A 15,400-nucleotide genomic window follows, 5' to 3' on the forward strand; every position below is an offset into this window, starting at 1 on the left:
AACCTCCCAAGGATGAACAAAAGCCACGTAAAGAGGGTTACTTTATGGTCTTGTGGGAGGGGGTAAGCTAACCTCCCAAGGATGAACAAAAGCAACCTCCCAAGGATGAACAAAAGCCCCGTAAAGAACGTGATATTGTCTCACTTTGTTATACTATCTTTCCCGACCATTACAACTAAATCCTTCTAATTGAATTTACATGTTGAACTTGTTCTTACCATCAATAAATAATTTAAAGAATTCATTAATGGAGTATATAAACATAATTATCATTATTAATAATAACAAGAATACGAAGCATGATTGACGATAAGAATGAATGAAATCTCAATTCAAATTTAAATGAATATGTAAAGGGATGTAAGGATGTTAATCCAAATGAGTACTGGTGAGAGAGATTTTAGAAAAAATACGGAGGTGACATGTTAATTGTTCACCACAAAATTATGTGCCCCAAGAAAGGCAGAGTTATATTGAAATATGCTATAATATTGTCGGGCACAAATTCTGGTAATTTTGATTTGAGCTCCTCCAAATATACTCTATACTTATAAATGTATGATCATCTTCCCAACAATGCGATAAGATAGAGTGCATATTTGTTTGGGTCGAAGAAGGACCATGTCCTAAAATGGCTCGAACAAGAAAATCAAACGTCTATGATGCTCTAACCCCACCACCCACCAATGTTTTCTAATCTTTTATTCTTTCACAAATATGGATATTATCAAATCAATTCCTCCTCGCCCCCACCATATTTAATCACATTTCCAAAAGGATAAAACATCACAAAAATGTATTAACTCCAATTCCATTAATATTTACATGAAAAGGGAGGGGGGAAATTAAGATGTTCATGTCACGGTTCATCTTATTATAATATTAATTCATTTACTTTATTTACCGCCGTCGGGATACTTCAACCGTCAGTGGATTCGCCATCTCACAAGACAGCTTGAGTTTCTCACACAAGTCAACGCCGTCGTTTTGCCACCATTTAAACTCATGTAACAGAGTAGCTACCCAGAATGTTACAGTAGTCCACGCGAGTGCCTTTCCGGGGCAACTCCTTCGACCCGACCCAAATGGAGCCAACCTTAGATCCGAACCCATAATCGGAAACTCCACCCCACAACACTTATTCCCCACAAACCTCTCAGGCATAAACTCCTGTGGGCTCCACCAAACCTCTGGGTCTCGTGCTATGGACCACATGTTAACCATTGCAGTGGTCCCACGCGGCACGTGATGCCCATCCACCATTGTATCACTTCTGGCTAATCGGGCCCATGATAGAAGAGGCCCAGGTGGGTGTAGCCTCAGAACTTCCTTAACCACCGCCGTTAGATATTCCAACGACGGAATGTCGGATTCCACGACGGCGCGTGATCTACCAACCACTTTATCTAATTCCTCTTGTACTTTCTCCTGCTCCTCCTTGTGAACCACCATCCTCGCTAGGGTCCACTCTATCAACACAGCCACCGTGTCCGTCCCTCTAAATATCATTTCCTATATATATATATATATATAATATATTATTTTAATAAAAATGTGTTTTCGAAAAATTAATTAATAAATAAATCATTTAATTACCCAAAGAACGGCGATGATATCGGAATCGGAGAGATTTTCGGTTTGTTGAAGAGAGAGAAGAACGTCGACAAAATCCATGATTTGTTGGGTTGATTTGGACCGGTGATCGGCGATGATCCGGTTTAGAAACCGGTTCACTTTGGGGACCAACCGGGAGCATCTGAACCGGATTCGCTGTGGGTCGAGATCACCCAAAAAGGGGAGATGGTCGGACCAGTTGAGAAGGCCCAATAAATCGTAACCTTCGTCGACGAGGCTCTTGAGTTGCTCGATTTCATTATTTGAGTCCGAGAGATTGTAAGCCTGGCCGAAGACTGAGCCCATCATGTGGTTCAAAGAGGCTCGCTTGAGCGTGTCACGAACTTGGTGACGAGACGAGGTGTTGTTGTTGTTAGCGAAGATTGCGACCATTTGGGAAGCGATTTGGCGGCGTTGGAATTCGGAGGATTTAATTTGTTTAGGACAGAAGAGATGTTGTGAAGCAATACGTCGGAGTGTCCGCCAATAGACGTCATAAGGGGCAAATCCAATGGCGCGATTGAACATCAAGGAGTAGGCAGATTCCTTAATCGGACGGTCCGCAAAGACCGAGCTGTTGAGGATTTCTTTAGCCACATCCGGGTTACACGTGACAATCACGCGAGTGTTGGCGAGTGAGAAGGCCATGAGTCGTGTGGCGCCTAGGGATTTGGCCATGGCGGCTATTCGGTGGTGGGCCAGTCCAGTCATGAGGGTCATGCTACCGATGACGGGGAGGCCTCTTGGGCCAGGGATGGTGGTGGTGGTGGTGGAGAGAGGGGAATTGCGGCGGCACCGTGGGTGGCGGCCCCAAGCAGGGCCGCCAGGATGGGCCCAATGGAAAATGGAAACAAGAAACCAAATTAGGCATAGGAAGAGGAAGAAGTAAAGGATGTTGGGTTGGGTGAGAGGAGAGCATTTAGAAGCCAAAGCGAAGACCCAGAGGCTTTCGATTTCAGTACTCAACGACATGGTGGTTGGGAGAGAGACGAGAGAGGCCGTTGGGTTTGGGGTGGAGGGGGAAGAAGGTAGGTGGTGGGTTTTATATAGGGGAAAAATTAAATTAAAAAAACATTACTCGGGGAAATTTAATTAAAAAATAGCCAACAAAATTATAATTTATATATACGGGCCGAGGGGGGAGTATGATGTTATATAACCAAAATTAATTTAATTAATTAATTTATTTATTTACTATATAGTTTTTGATCCAATACGGCCGCCTTGCCAGTTCCATTGCATGACGACATATCAGAAAGCAAATTTCCGACAATAAGAGCGCGTGAAACACACGCGATCTTTTGTGCTTTACTGTTCTAGTATATACACATAAGGATGAGAGATCAACCCACGCCATCTTTCCAATGTCTGTCTCTAATATTTCTGTGTCACATTATTTGTATTATTTGTATTAGCAAGAGGTTGTCCAACATAAAATTGTTTTAAACAAAGCATACTTAACTATTGAGTTCTTATAATTGATTTAGTGATAAAAAAAACTGCATCTCGTTGGTATAGATAGTAACTTTCAATTTTTTTAAAGATTTTTTTAATCATTCTATCATCTGGACCGCTCTCATTTAGATGTGGTCTTGTTTATTTATGTTTCTCTTGTTTACTCAAGTGCACATTTAACTATTGAGTTCTTATAATTGGTCTACTGATAAAAAAACTACATCTTGTTAATATAGATAATAACTTTCAATTCTTTTAAACTTTTCTTAATCATTCTATCATCAGGATCGCTATCATTCGAATGTGGTCTTGGTTCATTTATGTTTCTTTTGTTTACTCAAGTGCACATGTTCAACTATTACAACCTTATTTTTTTCTAATAAAGTAGAAACGACACTAAACGCATGACATATCTATTATGCAGGAAAAAATTCATTTAATAAATGACTTCATGGACTTGAACGTGCGTAAAATCATTTCAAATAAAAGTAAAATCAATAAAATAGCAGAAACGAAATAACATTAAGATCAAAGCAATGGAAATGCATTGACCTTTAAGGGGTCATAATTTAAACATAAATGCAACTATCCGAACTTGTGGCCTCCACAACGTTATTGTCATCGGTAAAGGGGAGGCTTAACTTTACCTGAAAATAAAAACAATACGTGGCTTGAGTATTCTAAGAAATGCTCATTAAGTAACTCCTTTGTTGCTATCCAAAAATGCATACATAGACAATCATGATGGGACCTATGCTTTCATAAAAATATTTCATGGCCTTGAACTCTGATGTCTAATCTAGATGAAAATTGGACGTGTAGTACTTCTCTACACACGACTCATGGACACATGCATGGACCTACCAGGTAGGTATATATGTATCCCCAAGGTCTGCCCTTTAGCTAGCGCACACTCACTCTGTTGGAAGCCACAAAAAGAAAGGAACCCACATAATATCATGACGTGGATAATATTTTAATGTATCGTCTATACTACCAATCATAATGAAGAAGTATCCCGATAAAAGTGACATACAAAAATGTATGAGATCCTCGTAGCTTTCAATTATAGCATAAGCTTATATATATATATATATATTACTTGTCATAACTTTCATAATTTCACGCATGGCTTTCTAATGTCTAATACATGTACATCATTCTTGTAAGCATAGTTTACATGGTGTGATACATGGAGATTTATGCATGATAAATATGATTTCACACCGTAGTATAATGATATTATAACACAACTTATAACATGACATGACATAACATTACATAGTATAGTATAACGTAATATGACATGGCATAGCATAACATAACATGACATTAACATATCATAACGTAGCATAATACAACATACCACATGTCAGAACAATCATAACCATGAGATGTGTTGATACGTCACAAAATTTATCCAAACAAGTCAACATTACATGATTGGTCTAAGTCGGAGTTACTAAATATTTGTTGGCTTGAATCTACTCTTCAAAATTCGATACAACCTATATGGACCCCACGATATCGATTAGTCAAATCATGTTTTTTTTCAATAAATTTAATAAAAACATTATAAATTGGACCAAATAAATAAAATAAAATAACTTGAATCTACGCCTACACATTGCTCAACTTGGCGAAAAAAAAATCAATTAAGTTGAGTTTGCAACTTTAATTAGAACATTGAATTAGTAAGTTAGGTATATCATATGGCAATTTCAACCCTTCTTTCAATATTAATTTGACGATTCCATTCAACCCATGTTCTTGATCAAATTGGCAACAAATAAGATTATTCAAAAATATGATATTATGAAACTAATGCAATCAAATTATTCGTACAAATAATTTTGAATTTGGAATCAATTGGACCATATTATAAATAATTATATGGCAATGATTCTTTTATAAAAGTTGTTTAATTTTGTTGATTCCAATTCATATCTTCCAAATGGAGAGGAAGATGACTTCACAAAGCACCACCTAATCCATCCTATACATTAGGTTATATATATATATATATTATATTATGATACGTTAGGATGCTGATGCATTATAATGTGATGACATGAGATGCATGATCATGAAATGACATCACACGATAATATTGCATGTTACGAAATGTGCATGTATGAATGTCATATTGTATTATGATGAGTTTTCTAGTACACAACTTCTAAATGATGAATGTATGAAGACTTATGCATCCATGTTACCTAAAGTAATATGAGGAGGATGTGTGGAGTTGTGTCATATGAATGATTTAAAATTAAAAGTATAGGGATCTTAGGCATATTCTATGTTCATTTACATTGGGATACTTCTCCTTTTATGATGATAAGTATGAACGTGTACACTATGATGATAATGATAATCATGTCTTGCATGATATTTGAGGATTTGTTCAGACGTCCGACAACAACCAATTAGCCTGACTATGATGGGCCCAGAGGGTGGGCGAGCCGTCTAGTGGAATCATGCTTGCACGTGTGGATCAAGATTAGGACCTATCATTTCCAAAATCTTACAACAACATCACTCGTTTTAAATTATTTGAAATGGTTAGAAGTCTAAATATCTAAAATAAAATATTATAAGAGAGTTCTGCCAAAATTATTTCGTTAATTTCTAATTCCTCTTTCTTCCTCTCGTCATCATGTGCTTCCACCAACGATAAAATTTTAATATTCAAATTGTTTCCCATCGCTTGCACGCTATCCTTCAAAAAAAAAAAAGAGAGAGAGAAAAAAATAATAATAATCGATAGGAATCACGACTCTCCACAATCGTATGATATTATCCACTTTGAGCATAAGCTCTCGTGGCTTTGTGAAGAGTCGTGATTCTTAATATGCTATCAGAGTCATGCCCTTAACTTAGTCATGTCAATAAATCCTCAAAAGTCGAACAAATAAGTTGTGAGTCTCGAAAGTGTAGTCAAAAGTGACTTAAGTGTCGAACAAATGATGTATTTTGTTTGAGAACTCTAGAGAAAGAGTCGAGCCTCGATTAAGGGGAAGCTATTCAAGAGTTTTATAGGCTTCAAGGGAGACTCTACAGTCTACTTTATTCGATGGGAGAATTGTTGAGAATTATTGAGAGGGAGTCCCGTTGACTAATTTAGGAAATGATCATAGGTTTATAGGTGAGGAATACATCTCCATTAGTATGATGATGTTAAAATAAGCTCTCAATTTTCGATTACCACAAGACCATATCACAAAAGATGATATAATCCTCACGAACACAGATAAACAATTTACATAGGACCTAATATATAAACCAAAGCAATTCTCATGCACACAAATAAGTAATTACTACTTCACATACGTGTCAATAGGTAATCTCACGTTCTAGTGTAATTTTGCGATTCTCGTGCACACAGATAGACAATTTTTTTAGTTAACATACATACAAAAGGTCCCACAACATTTCATAAAGATCAATTTCAAGTCTGTATAACATCCATAAAAATTTGCACATCAATACACAAAACAATCAAATATGCACATATCTAATAGCAAAAAAGTACGAGTTACTTGGAATCGAAGCCAAAATTGCTACAATCCTCCTTAATTAATATTAATAGAAATTTGAACTTATGTATATAATTCTCTAAAAACATTCAAAATTTTAGGTATGGAAATGAAATGATTATGAAAAAAACTTTAAAAATTGGGTCTGGTCCAAAGATGCATAAGATTAACAAAGAAACAAAAACCCTTTTATAGATAGAGATAGATAGAGATAGATAGAGATGGATAGAGATAGATAGCAAGAGATGCTCAACTTTGGAGAAGAACCCACTTCGTGTTATATGTTGATAGCACTTTATAAAAAGGAAGGGCACACCCAAAACCAAAGTGCAACCAACTGGATTTTTTCATATTCCCTCTTCCTTTCTCAGATTTTATTCAAAATATTAAAAATAAATGCTAAACCAACTTGTTTCACAAATATTCACCACCCAAACCCTTGACATAGACCTTCCTTTTTCCACACATTTTTTAATCACTTAACTCACTCTTTCCCCCCGTAAACCCATCGGTGCTCGACAGCTCATATAACAACAAACCAAGCCCACCATTAGTAGATATTGTCTTCCTTGGACTTAAAACGTGTTTGGTAGAGAAAAGTTGTCACACCCTTATAAAGGGTGTTTACTCCCCTTCCGGGCGTCCCGTGTCTACCCCTCTTTGGGGAACAGCCTCCTCGCTGGCACATCGCTTGGTGTCTGGCTCTGATACCATTTGTAACGGCTCAAGCCCACCGCTAATAGATATTGTCATTTTTGGGCTTTCCTTTTCGGGGTTTCCCTCAAGACCACACCCTTACAAAGAGTGGTTCGTTCTCCTCCCCAGTCGATGTGGGATATCACAACACACCCTTTGATCCCATACATATTTGTATATACATCTAAAAACAATAAAACTTTTAGGGTTTATATTTCAAAGATCATATCTTTTATTAATCCTAGGTGTGCTTAGTTTATGAACTTAATCACATGATTAACTAAATGATAATGAATTATTAATTTAGGAAGAGTATCTCAAAAGCATTATTAATATTTTGTTGGAATTAATCTCAAATTGTATTACATTGCATAAAGTGTTATTGCTTTATGCTTCTTGTTTTTCCAATTGATTAGTATATTAAAATTGATGTTTAATTAGTTAATGTTGTGATGTTTTGTTCATGGGGTCCTTCGTCTTTCAGAATCGAATTTATACCATCTTTCTTTCTCAACACATCATTTCATTATTTTATAAACATATAATCTTTACAGTGTTTTAAAGTATCATACAAATTAGATTAATTATATTAAACGAAAAAATATATATATTTATATTCATAGATGATTACTATTGTAGTTTGAATGTTTAATTTTTTAATCGTAAGTGTAACAAGTAGTGAAATTTATTGTCGTGACTGATGGTCTATGGAAACCACAATTAGCACTCTGACACGTCGTGATAGTCTAACTCATAACTGGGAAATAGTGAACTATCCAAACCCTAGAACATGAATAATAAATTCATGAAGGCATACGACATGCTCGTCGTGCTCATTAAGTGATAATAATTCAATCTTAGCATATTAAAAAGCATAAAAGCCTAATGATCTATGAGAATTCACAAATCGTGCGTGGGAAGGGTATATAACTGTAAATAGGACTAAGTTGTAAACTATTCACATCACGAGACTAGGTCAAATTAAGCTCCAAAACATAATATTCAATCATTACCCTGAATCCTCATCGACCCCTACAAATATTTCTTAGAAATAAATTTGCTCGATATGGTTACTTACTTGATTATAGACTTCTTGAACTTATTTCGAGTTTTCGAAGATATTTCAAATTTCTCTAAAATTCCTCAATATAGCCTAAATTAAGCGATGAAGGCCATAGAACTAATGTTAGAGTAGTCGTATTTATGTCTATTTTATATCTCTGAGTTAGATCAAACATTCTTCTATTCTATTTTTTGTTTTATTTAAATTTCACTTATTTTGTTTTGAAGCTTTCATTACGAATGTTTAAGTCCATGGCATCGTTTTTTTTTTTAATATTAAAAGAATATTTTTTATATGAACCACGACTAAGGAATTTCCATACCTCAAGGTCCAATTACAAGGACGAGAGTCAAAGAATATACCACAAACCTTGTACACTTATATTCAAACTGTGGTAAGCTCATCAAAGAAAATTTTAGAAGAATTAGAGACCTCCATTAACTAGCTATTTTAATATTGTAACCTGGTTACCCTATTCCACCTTAACTAGCTATTTTAATATGGAGGTTAGGGGTATTTATTATTTACTAACTAATTTAATTTGGAAGTTACATGTCATCTAGGTTAAGATTGTAAAGGCCGTATGAAGCCTCCTTTACTTTCATTAGGGAGATCACATTTTTTGAATTAAAAATGAATAGAATTTCTATTTTTTTTAGCTCTATTGAGAGCTAAGATCTTCTTTGCAAATTCTTGTGTTTAGAACTTGCATGCTAGAGTCATTCAAGTGGCAGTGATCAAATATCTTATGGAGTGATTTGAATCACGAGTTCAGAAACGAGTTTTCTTTACTCTTGATCTTGATCTTCAAGGTAATCCGTTTCATACTTTTCCTTGAGTTGATTTCATATCAATTTTCGTACTTAATAATCATGTCATGCATGTAATATCGACTTTATTATAGTTAAAAAAAATAGATTCCCTCCCTAAAAAAAAAACCAATATGGTTGTTGCGAAAAAGATTATGAAATCTTACTAATGGACTGTCACGTCTCATTGTTTCTTTAATTAATCTATCAAAAACCAAAACATAATATTAAAAATTTAAATATTTAACTATTCAACACATTTATTAAAAATCTCTTCAAATAATTAAAATAATGAAAAAAAAACTATTTAATCTTATAATTATAATAAATATTCACTGATGACCACATCTTTTGGTTCTAATTATTTTGTAATGAATTATTTAAAAAATATTTTATCGCAATTTAAGTGGATCCGCAACTTAGGTCAATATTCATAATTAACTTTGTGGATAAGAAATACCACAATTATTTTAAATAATGTGTGACATCCATATAAATTATTTTAACATATGGTCCTAACTCATGGATAGGGACCATAATTAATTGATAATTTTCATATAATGTGCACACATACACACATAAACAAGTAAAAATGGCCACATTAAATTTTAATTTAAATAATAATAATAATAATAATATCTCATTTTTAAACTTTCCACTAATTTATTTATTTTTATAAAGTTAACACAAATTATTGTTTTGAATTAAAATATACAATTTAAAATTTCCTAAAAACTTAGGAGCTAAAATTAATAATTTAAAATTTAAATAAAAAATATTTTTTATTTAAAATATATATCTTTCTTAAATTATGGTCCCAAGCCACTCTCACGTTCGATTTCTATTTTATTATCTTTAAATTAAAATTTATACGATAATCTTTGATTAGAAAATTAAAAAATTTAGTACTAATTAAAATTGGTGCGATGACGATGGTAGGGACCACATGTATGTTCGATCTATCAATTATGAAATCAAAATCTTATATAATGGAGTCGCTATCGTTTGTAATAAAGATTTGTTCGAAAAATTTAAATTTTTTTTTTTTAAATAATGAGAAATTTAATCCATAGAAAAGGGAGTGAGGGGAAAGCATTAAATATTGTAAAGTAGGCGTCACCCATTTGCTTGGTGAATTAAAGACCAGAAACAAATGAGGAGGAGAATGATTCTTGACAATGACTTTCCACCATTAAAAATTCAAATTTAAATAATATTAATTAATTAATTAATTAATTAGATTTTTTCCCCAAATAATTAAATTTATGAACAATTATAGTATTATCGTCTCAAATTTTGATATTCATTAATTCCAGTTTCAAGTTCAAAGGTCCATTTCATGACGTTTCTTTTTTTTTTTTTAATTTTTTAGAAACCCTATATAAGCCTTCAATTATCAATTAACTTTGTTGCGTATATATATATATATATATATATTTTTTTTTTTTTTTTNAGAAACCCTATATAAGCCTTCAATTATCAATTAACTTTGTTGCGTATATATATATATATATATATTTTTTTTTTTTTTTTTAATTTTAAAATTATTTTTATGATTATTTATCCATGTATATATATAATTGAGTTGTAAATTAAATTAAATGTTTGAATATAAATAAACAAGTATTCCTGTAAATTTTTTATAGCATTCTTCGTAAGTTGTGATAGCTCATGTTGTTAAATGTCTGGGACATTTAATAACCTTGAGGTTTAGGTTATTATTCATAAGTTGGGTGATTCATGTTGGATTCCTCGAGAAAACCTTTGGCTTTCTTTCTTCATTTCTCATTTTCTCTCGCTTGCTCCTTTTTCTTTAAGAGTTCTTTGTTCGATATTTGAGGATTTACAATCTATTGGCACGACTAAGTTTTAGGGCATGACTCTGATACCATGTTAGATTGAATACGACTCTCCACAATGGTATGATATTGTCCACTTTGAGCATAAGCTCTCGTGGCTTTGCTTTGGGCTTCCACAAAAGGTCTCACCCCAATGGAGTTAGTATTCCTCACTTGTAAACCCATGATCACACCCTAAATTAGTCGATGTGGGACTTCCATCATCCAACAAATTTATTTACTGAGACACAAAATATAGTTTTGAAGAGTCATTCCAAATCTAAATTCTCTTACCTCGTCCATAATGTGACTGAGAACTTTACTCAAGGCATCACCAATCATTTCTAAGATTTTATTGAAGTGGTTGAAGATTTAATTTCAAGATGTGGTAGAAGAAAAAAAATATTCGAAATAATTTTAGTAACTTGATAAAAATTTAAAAAAATAGTAAAAAAAAATTTTTTTAAAAAATCGGTCAAAACTAACTAAGGGGCAAAATTGTCATTTTATCTCCCTTTCCGATTGAAGGGCATGAGGCACCCCTTATCGACCATTAGTAAGGGAGAAAGAAAAAGAAAAAGAAAAAAAATAGAAGGATTAGGATTTCAAGAGAGGAGGAAGAAGAAAAACACAATTTCATTCATTCGAACAATTTAAGTATAATTTTGGCCGAGAGGTCTAAAGTTCAATAAGTTGATCCAGGAAGTGTTCCTCACATTTTTTGTGAGGAAATTTGAAGTCGAATCGAATTTGAAGGAGGAGTTCTTGCGAACGTCGAGAACGATAAGATTATGTGTTTTTAGCCAACCTTAGACTTGATTATATCTTTTTGTGGTTGACGATTAATTACGAAAGAATAAATTTAAAAAACAGGATTGTAACACTACAACTCTCATGAATTAATCTTATTAATTTAAATTATGTAAAAAGAGATACAAAAATCCTAAGAAATTACAAAACTTACGAGGAGAAAGATGCATGCTATGCACAGATTCAAGTCATGTGTTTGACGGTGAAAGAAGCTGTGCGGTAGGCTGTGAAACATACGTGTGGAAACATCAATTGAAAATATTGCTCGGGTGAAATGGACGTGTGTTGATCAGTGGTTCATAAGTGAAGGATTTTTGGTACTATGTACTCTATGTTTTACATATGTAACCTCATGTGCGTGTTTATTTTACCCTTACGATTATATTTTTCACCTTAAGTACTATTGCCTAGAATTAGTTTATGATCCAATCATAAACTAAGTTCATATTCGGCGGGTAAAAGGGTGGTGTCCATGGTTCAGGTCTCAAAATTAATTCTTGGAACTACTCCTCTACTCTTTCTATATGGGAATTAGTGAATTTCATTTTATAAGATTATATTCCCGGCTCCCAATTTTTCTTGAACTCCAAAATGGTAGGCATATTAAATCAATAAAAGTCATTCTTGCCTATGCTAATTAAACGACAAGCGCTCACACATAAGAGTTCATAAATCCCTCAAGATTAAGATCGAGAACTGTTGAACAACTCTATGTGGGAAACGCTCGATGGAGAAAGATTTACAAAACACTCTGTAGAAACTATTTTGTATTGAGTGGGATTTCTTGGGACGATGAACTAAGTAGGGGGAGGGATATTTATACTCGAATCTAGTCAATTTATTCCTAAAATTTCTCAACGTTTTTTCTAAAATACATAATTCATTTTCCTAAATTTATTTCTAAAATTCTAAATCATAAATATAATTACTTAGTTGGGTTTAAGGCTAGTAATGATATTTTAACAAGAACCATGTGTTCAAGAACTATTAACCTTCTCAATTAACTTATTTATAAGGAGAGATAAACTTTACGGACAAATATTATACAAATTCATTGTATACGATACCACACTCACATACCATTATATGCATGATTTTGGATCAAATCATTTAAAACGGTAACAAAGTGGAGTTGGCTATATCAATAGTATTTTCACAACAAAGCACCCGACCTTATCCATATAGTAGAAATCTTTTGAGTTAGACAGACCGTTTCTTATATTCCTATATTCGTACAATGTTAGGAGATCAAATGAAAATCCAATCATTTGGCCCAAGTACTTCAAACTTACTATTACTAAGTTTAGTATGATATATATATTTTTTAAAAATGTTTCTAATTGAAATTATTTTTAATAAACTAAAACATTTAATGTTGTTGAAGAAAAGTATGTTCCAAACCTAAATGTGCTATTTTTAATTTCTCAACAATGTTACAAATTCATATCAAACCTAAATGATAATAATAATAATAGAAAATAAAAAGGTACAAACTAAATGAACATCAATGGTCAATGTAAGCTTCAAATTTTTATTCAAATTAAAGACGAATCTAATTTTATTTTTAGGCCTTAATTTTCAAATAGGGAAAAGCAAAAGCCAACACCAAGAGCAATAGAGGAATTAGAACATGTAAAGGCGAAAAGGAAAGTAGACTCGGAGTTGGTTTGTGTGGAGTAGTTTCCACGTGTTTCTGTTCCGTCGGGAGAGTCAACGGGTCGATTTTACCTATCTGATACTTTTTCATCCTCTCTTTAGCTGATTCACTATGTCCAACACTCTTAAAATCAAATGTCGCATCTTTTTCTGCAAATTCAAATATGTTATAAGTTCCATGCTCAAAATCTTTGTATTACGGTCCAATATTTTTCCCACGAAAAAAACTATTGATTAAAAAGATATATTTTGGTTAATAGCATCTTACCCACAGCCAATACCAAAAGCTCACCGCCACCTGGGTGATCCGGTAAATAAGAAGTTACATCATACACCTAAATCAACATCGAGAGATTAGAAATATATCCCAAAAAAATAATAAATAGAAAATAGAAACTAAATATTTAATTTAAAGTCTTTATTACTACTAACGAGCTGATTCTTCCAATGACATGTTGCATTTCATCAAAGTCTCAAAATCTTGATAATGTTATAGAAATACCCGTAAACTCAAAAAACAATTATCAAACACTCGGTTTATTTTAATCGAAATTAATGATTTTTAAAAAAAATTAAAACAAAAAAGGAACATACAAAACCAGAGATGATAAGCCAGCAATCTTTCTCGTGGTTGTGTTTTGCAACTTCATCGAAAGTATAGACTTTAGAATTTGAATCCATTTGTGCGAACCGTACCTAACCAAATTTCCGACCATAAATATGAGAAGAAGAGGAAGAAGAAGAAGAGGAAAAAAAAGGTTTTGAGAGTTGAGAGGCACTTACTTGAAGATCTTCCAAAAATGTTTCCTTTGTGAGTCTATTTATTTTGGTTGGTTCTCCAAAAAATACAATTTATCATCATATTCTACTTAATTTTATACAATTTAAGGACCAGATCTGCGGCCGAACCACGTGAAAAACGACTAAATGGTCACATCCAAGTTTTTCGTTTTTCAATTTTCTTAGGTTGGGCCCAAGCCCAAGCCCACGTTTGGAGGACAAGACCTTTTTTTTTTTAGATTGGTTGAGAGTTGGGTTTTTCTTGTGTTTAGAACTTGCATATTAGAGTCATTCAAGTAATATTGATCAAACCTTTTTTGGAATGATTCGAATCACGAATTTAGAAATGAGTTTTCTTTACTCTTCATCTTGATCAGGTAATCCGTTTTCATCAAGGTAATCCGTTCCAAACTTTTCCTTAGGTTGATTCCATATCGAATTAAAGAAACACGTAACATACTGGAGAACTAATCCATGATTATATGACAGACAACATACATAAACTCTCGTGATTCAATAAAATGATGCATATAATACTTTCATTCTTTTCAAAACATAAATTTCATATGAGACGTACGTGCACATATCATAGTATTTCATTCATGTTTATCATACATGATGCATCTTGATGTCTCACAAGGCATAAACATGATCATATAACATAACAACTATACTCAACAAACAAGAACATGCGTCACAAAATATGAATAACAATATGTAAAAAATAGTCACATGATACATGTTATTTATGCTTCAATCAATTTCATCAAATCAAACTCGTAAGCATTCTAAAAGCTCACTTACAGTTTTATGCTCAACCCTACTGCTCTTAAGCTCATCCTAGTTGATCAATCCTAGGTTCAACTCAATCGAAATCTAGAGTTGAATATTCCTAGATGCAACTCAATCGAAATCTAGATTCACCTATGATATTTCGTTCATTCTAAAAGTCAAATTTAAAAGTCTATTCATGGAGCCAACATAATTTAACTATCATAAAACAAGTCCTAAACAAAGCTATATCATTAATGGTTTAAAACAATAGCTATACTAACTTTTTCTAGGTTTAGTTATACCAGAAATGATTCTAAACAAGTTTAAAATGGTCAAAACTAAACAAACGAACCGAAGAAGTCGACC

At 33.0% G+C, this 15,400-nt stretch overlaps 2 protein-coding genes across 2 annotated transcripts; both read right to left on the minus strand.

Annotated features, from left to right (window-relative positions):
- Nucleotides 1-776: 776 nt before the first annotated feature.
- On the minus strand, nt 777-2,643 carry LOC111464500 (cytochrome P450 78A3-like). The gene is made up of 2 exons (XM_023108721.1): nt 1,597-2,643; nt 777-1,512 (listed from the first exon to the last, which is right to left on the minus strand). The coding sequence occupies exons 1-2, from the start codon at nt 2,584-2,586 to the stop codon at nt 901-903; spliced, it is 1,602 nt and encodes a 533-aa protein (XP_022964489.1). The 5' UTR covers nt 2,587-2,643; the 3' UTR covers nt 777-900.
- Nucleotides 2,644-13,249: 10,606 nt separating this feature from the next.
- LOC111464496 (cytochrome b5-like) lies at nt 13,250-14,270 on the minus strand. Its single transcript, XM_023108718.1, has 4 exons — nt 14,264-14,270; nt 14,075-14,176; nt 13,749-13,815; nt 13,250-13,630 (listed from the first exon to the last, which is right to left on the minus strand). Exons 2-4 carry the CDS (start codon nt 14,159-14,161, stop codon nt 13,389-13,391), a joined length of 396 nt encoding a protein of 131 aa, XP_022964486.1. The 5' UTR covers nt 14,162-14,176; nt 14,264-14,270; the 3' UTR covers nt 13,250-13,388.
- Between the last annotated feature and the right edge of the window lie 1,130 nt (nt 14,271-15,400).

This window comes from Cucurbita moschata, unplaced genomic scaffold, assembly GCF_002738365.1.
Source record: "Cucurbita moschata cultivar Rifu unplaced genomic scaffold, Cmos_1.0 Cmo_Scf00030, whole genome shotgun sequence".
In the NCBI taxonomy this organism is placed as follows: Eukaryota; Viridiplantae; Streptophyta; class Magnoliopsida; order Cucurbitales; family Cucurbitaceae; genus Cucurbita; species Cucurbita moschata.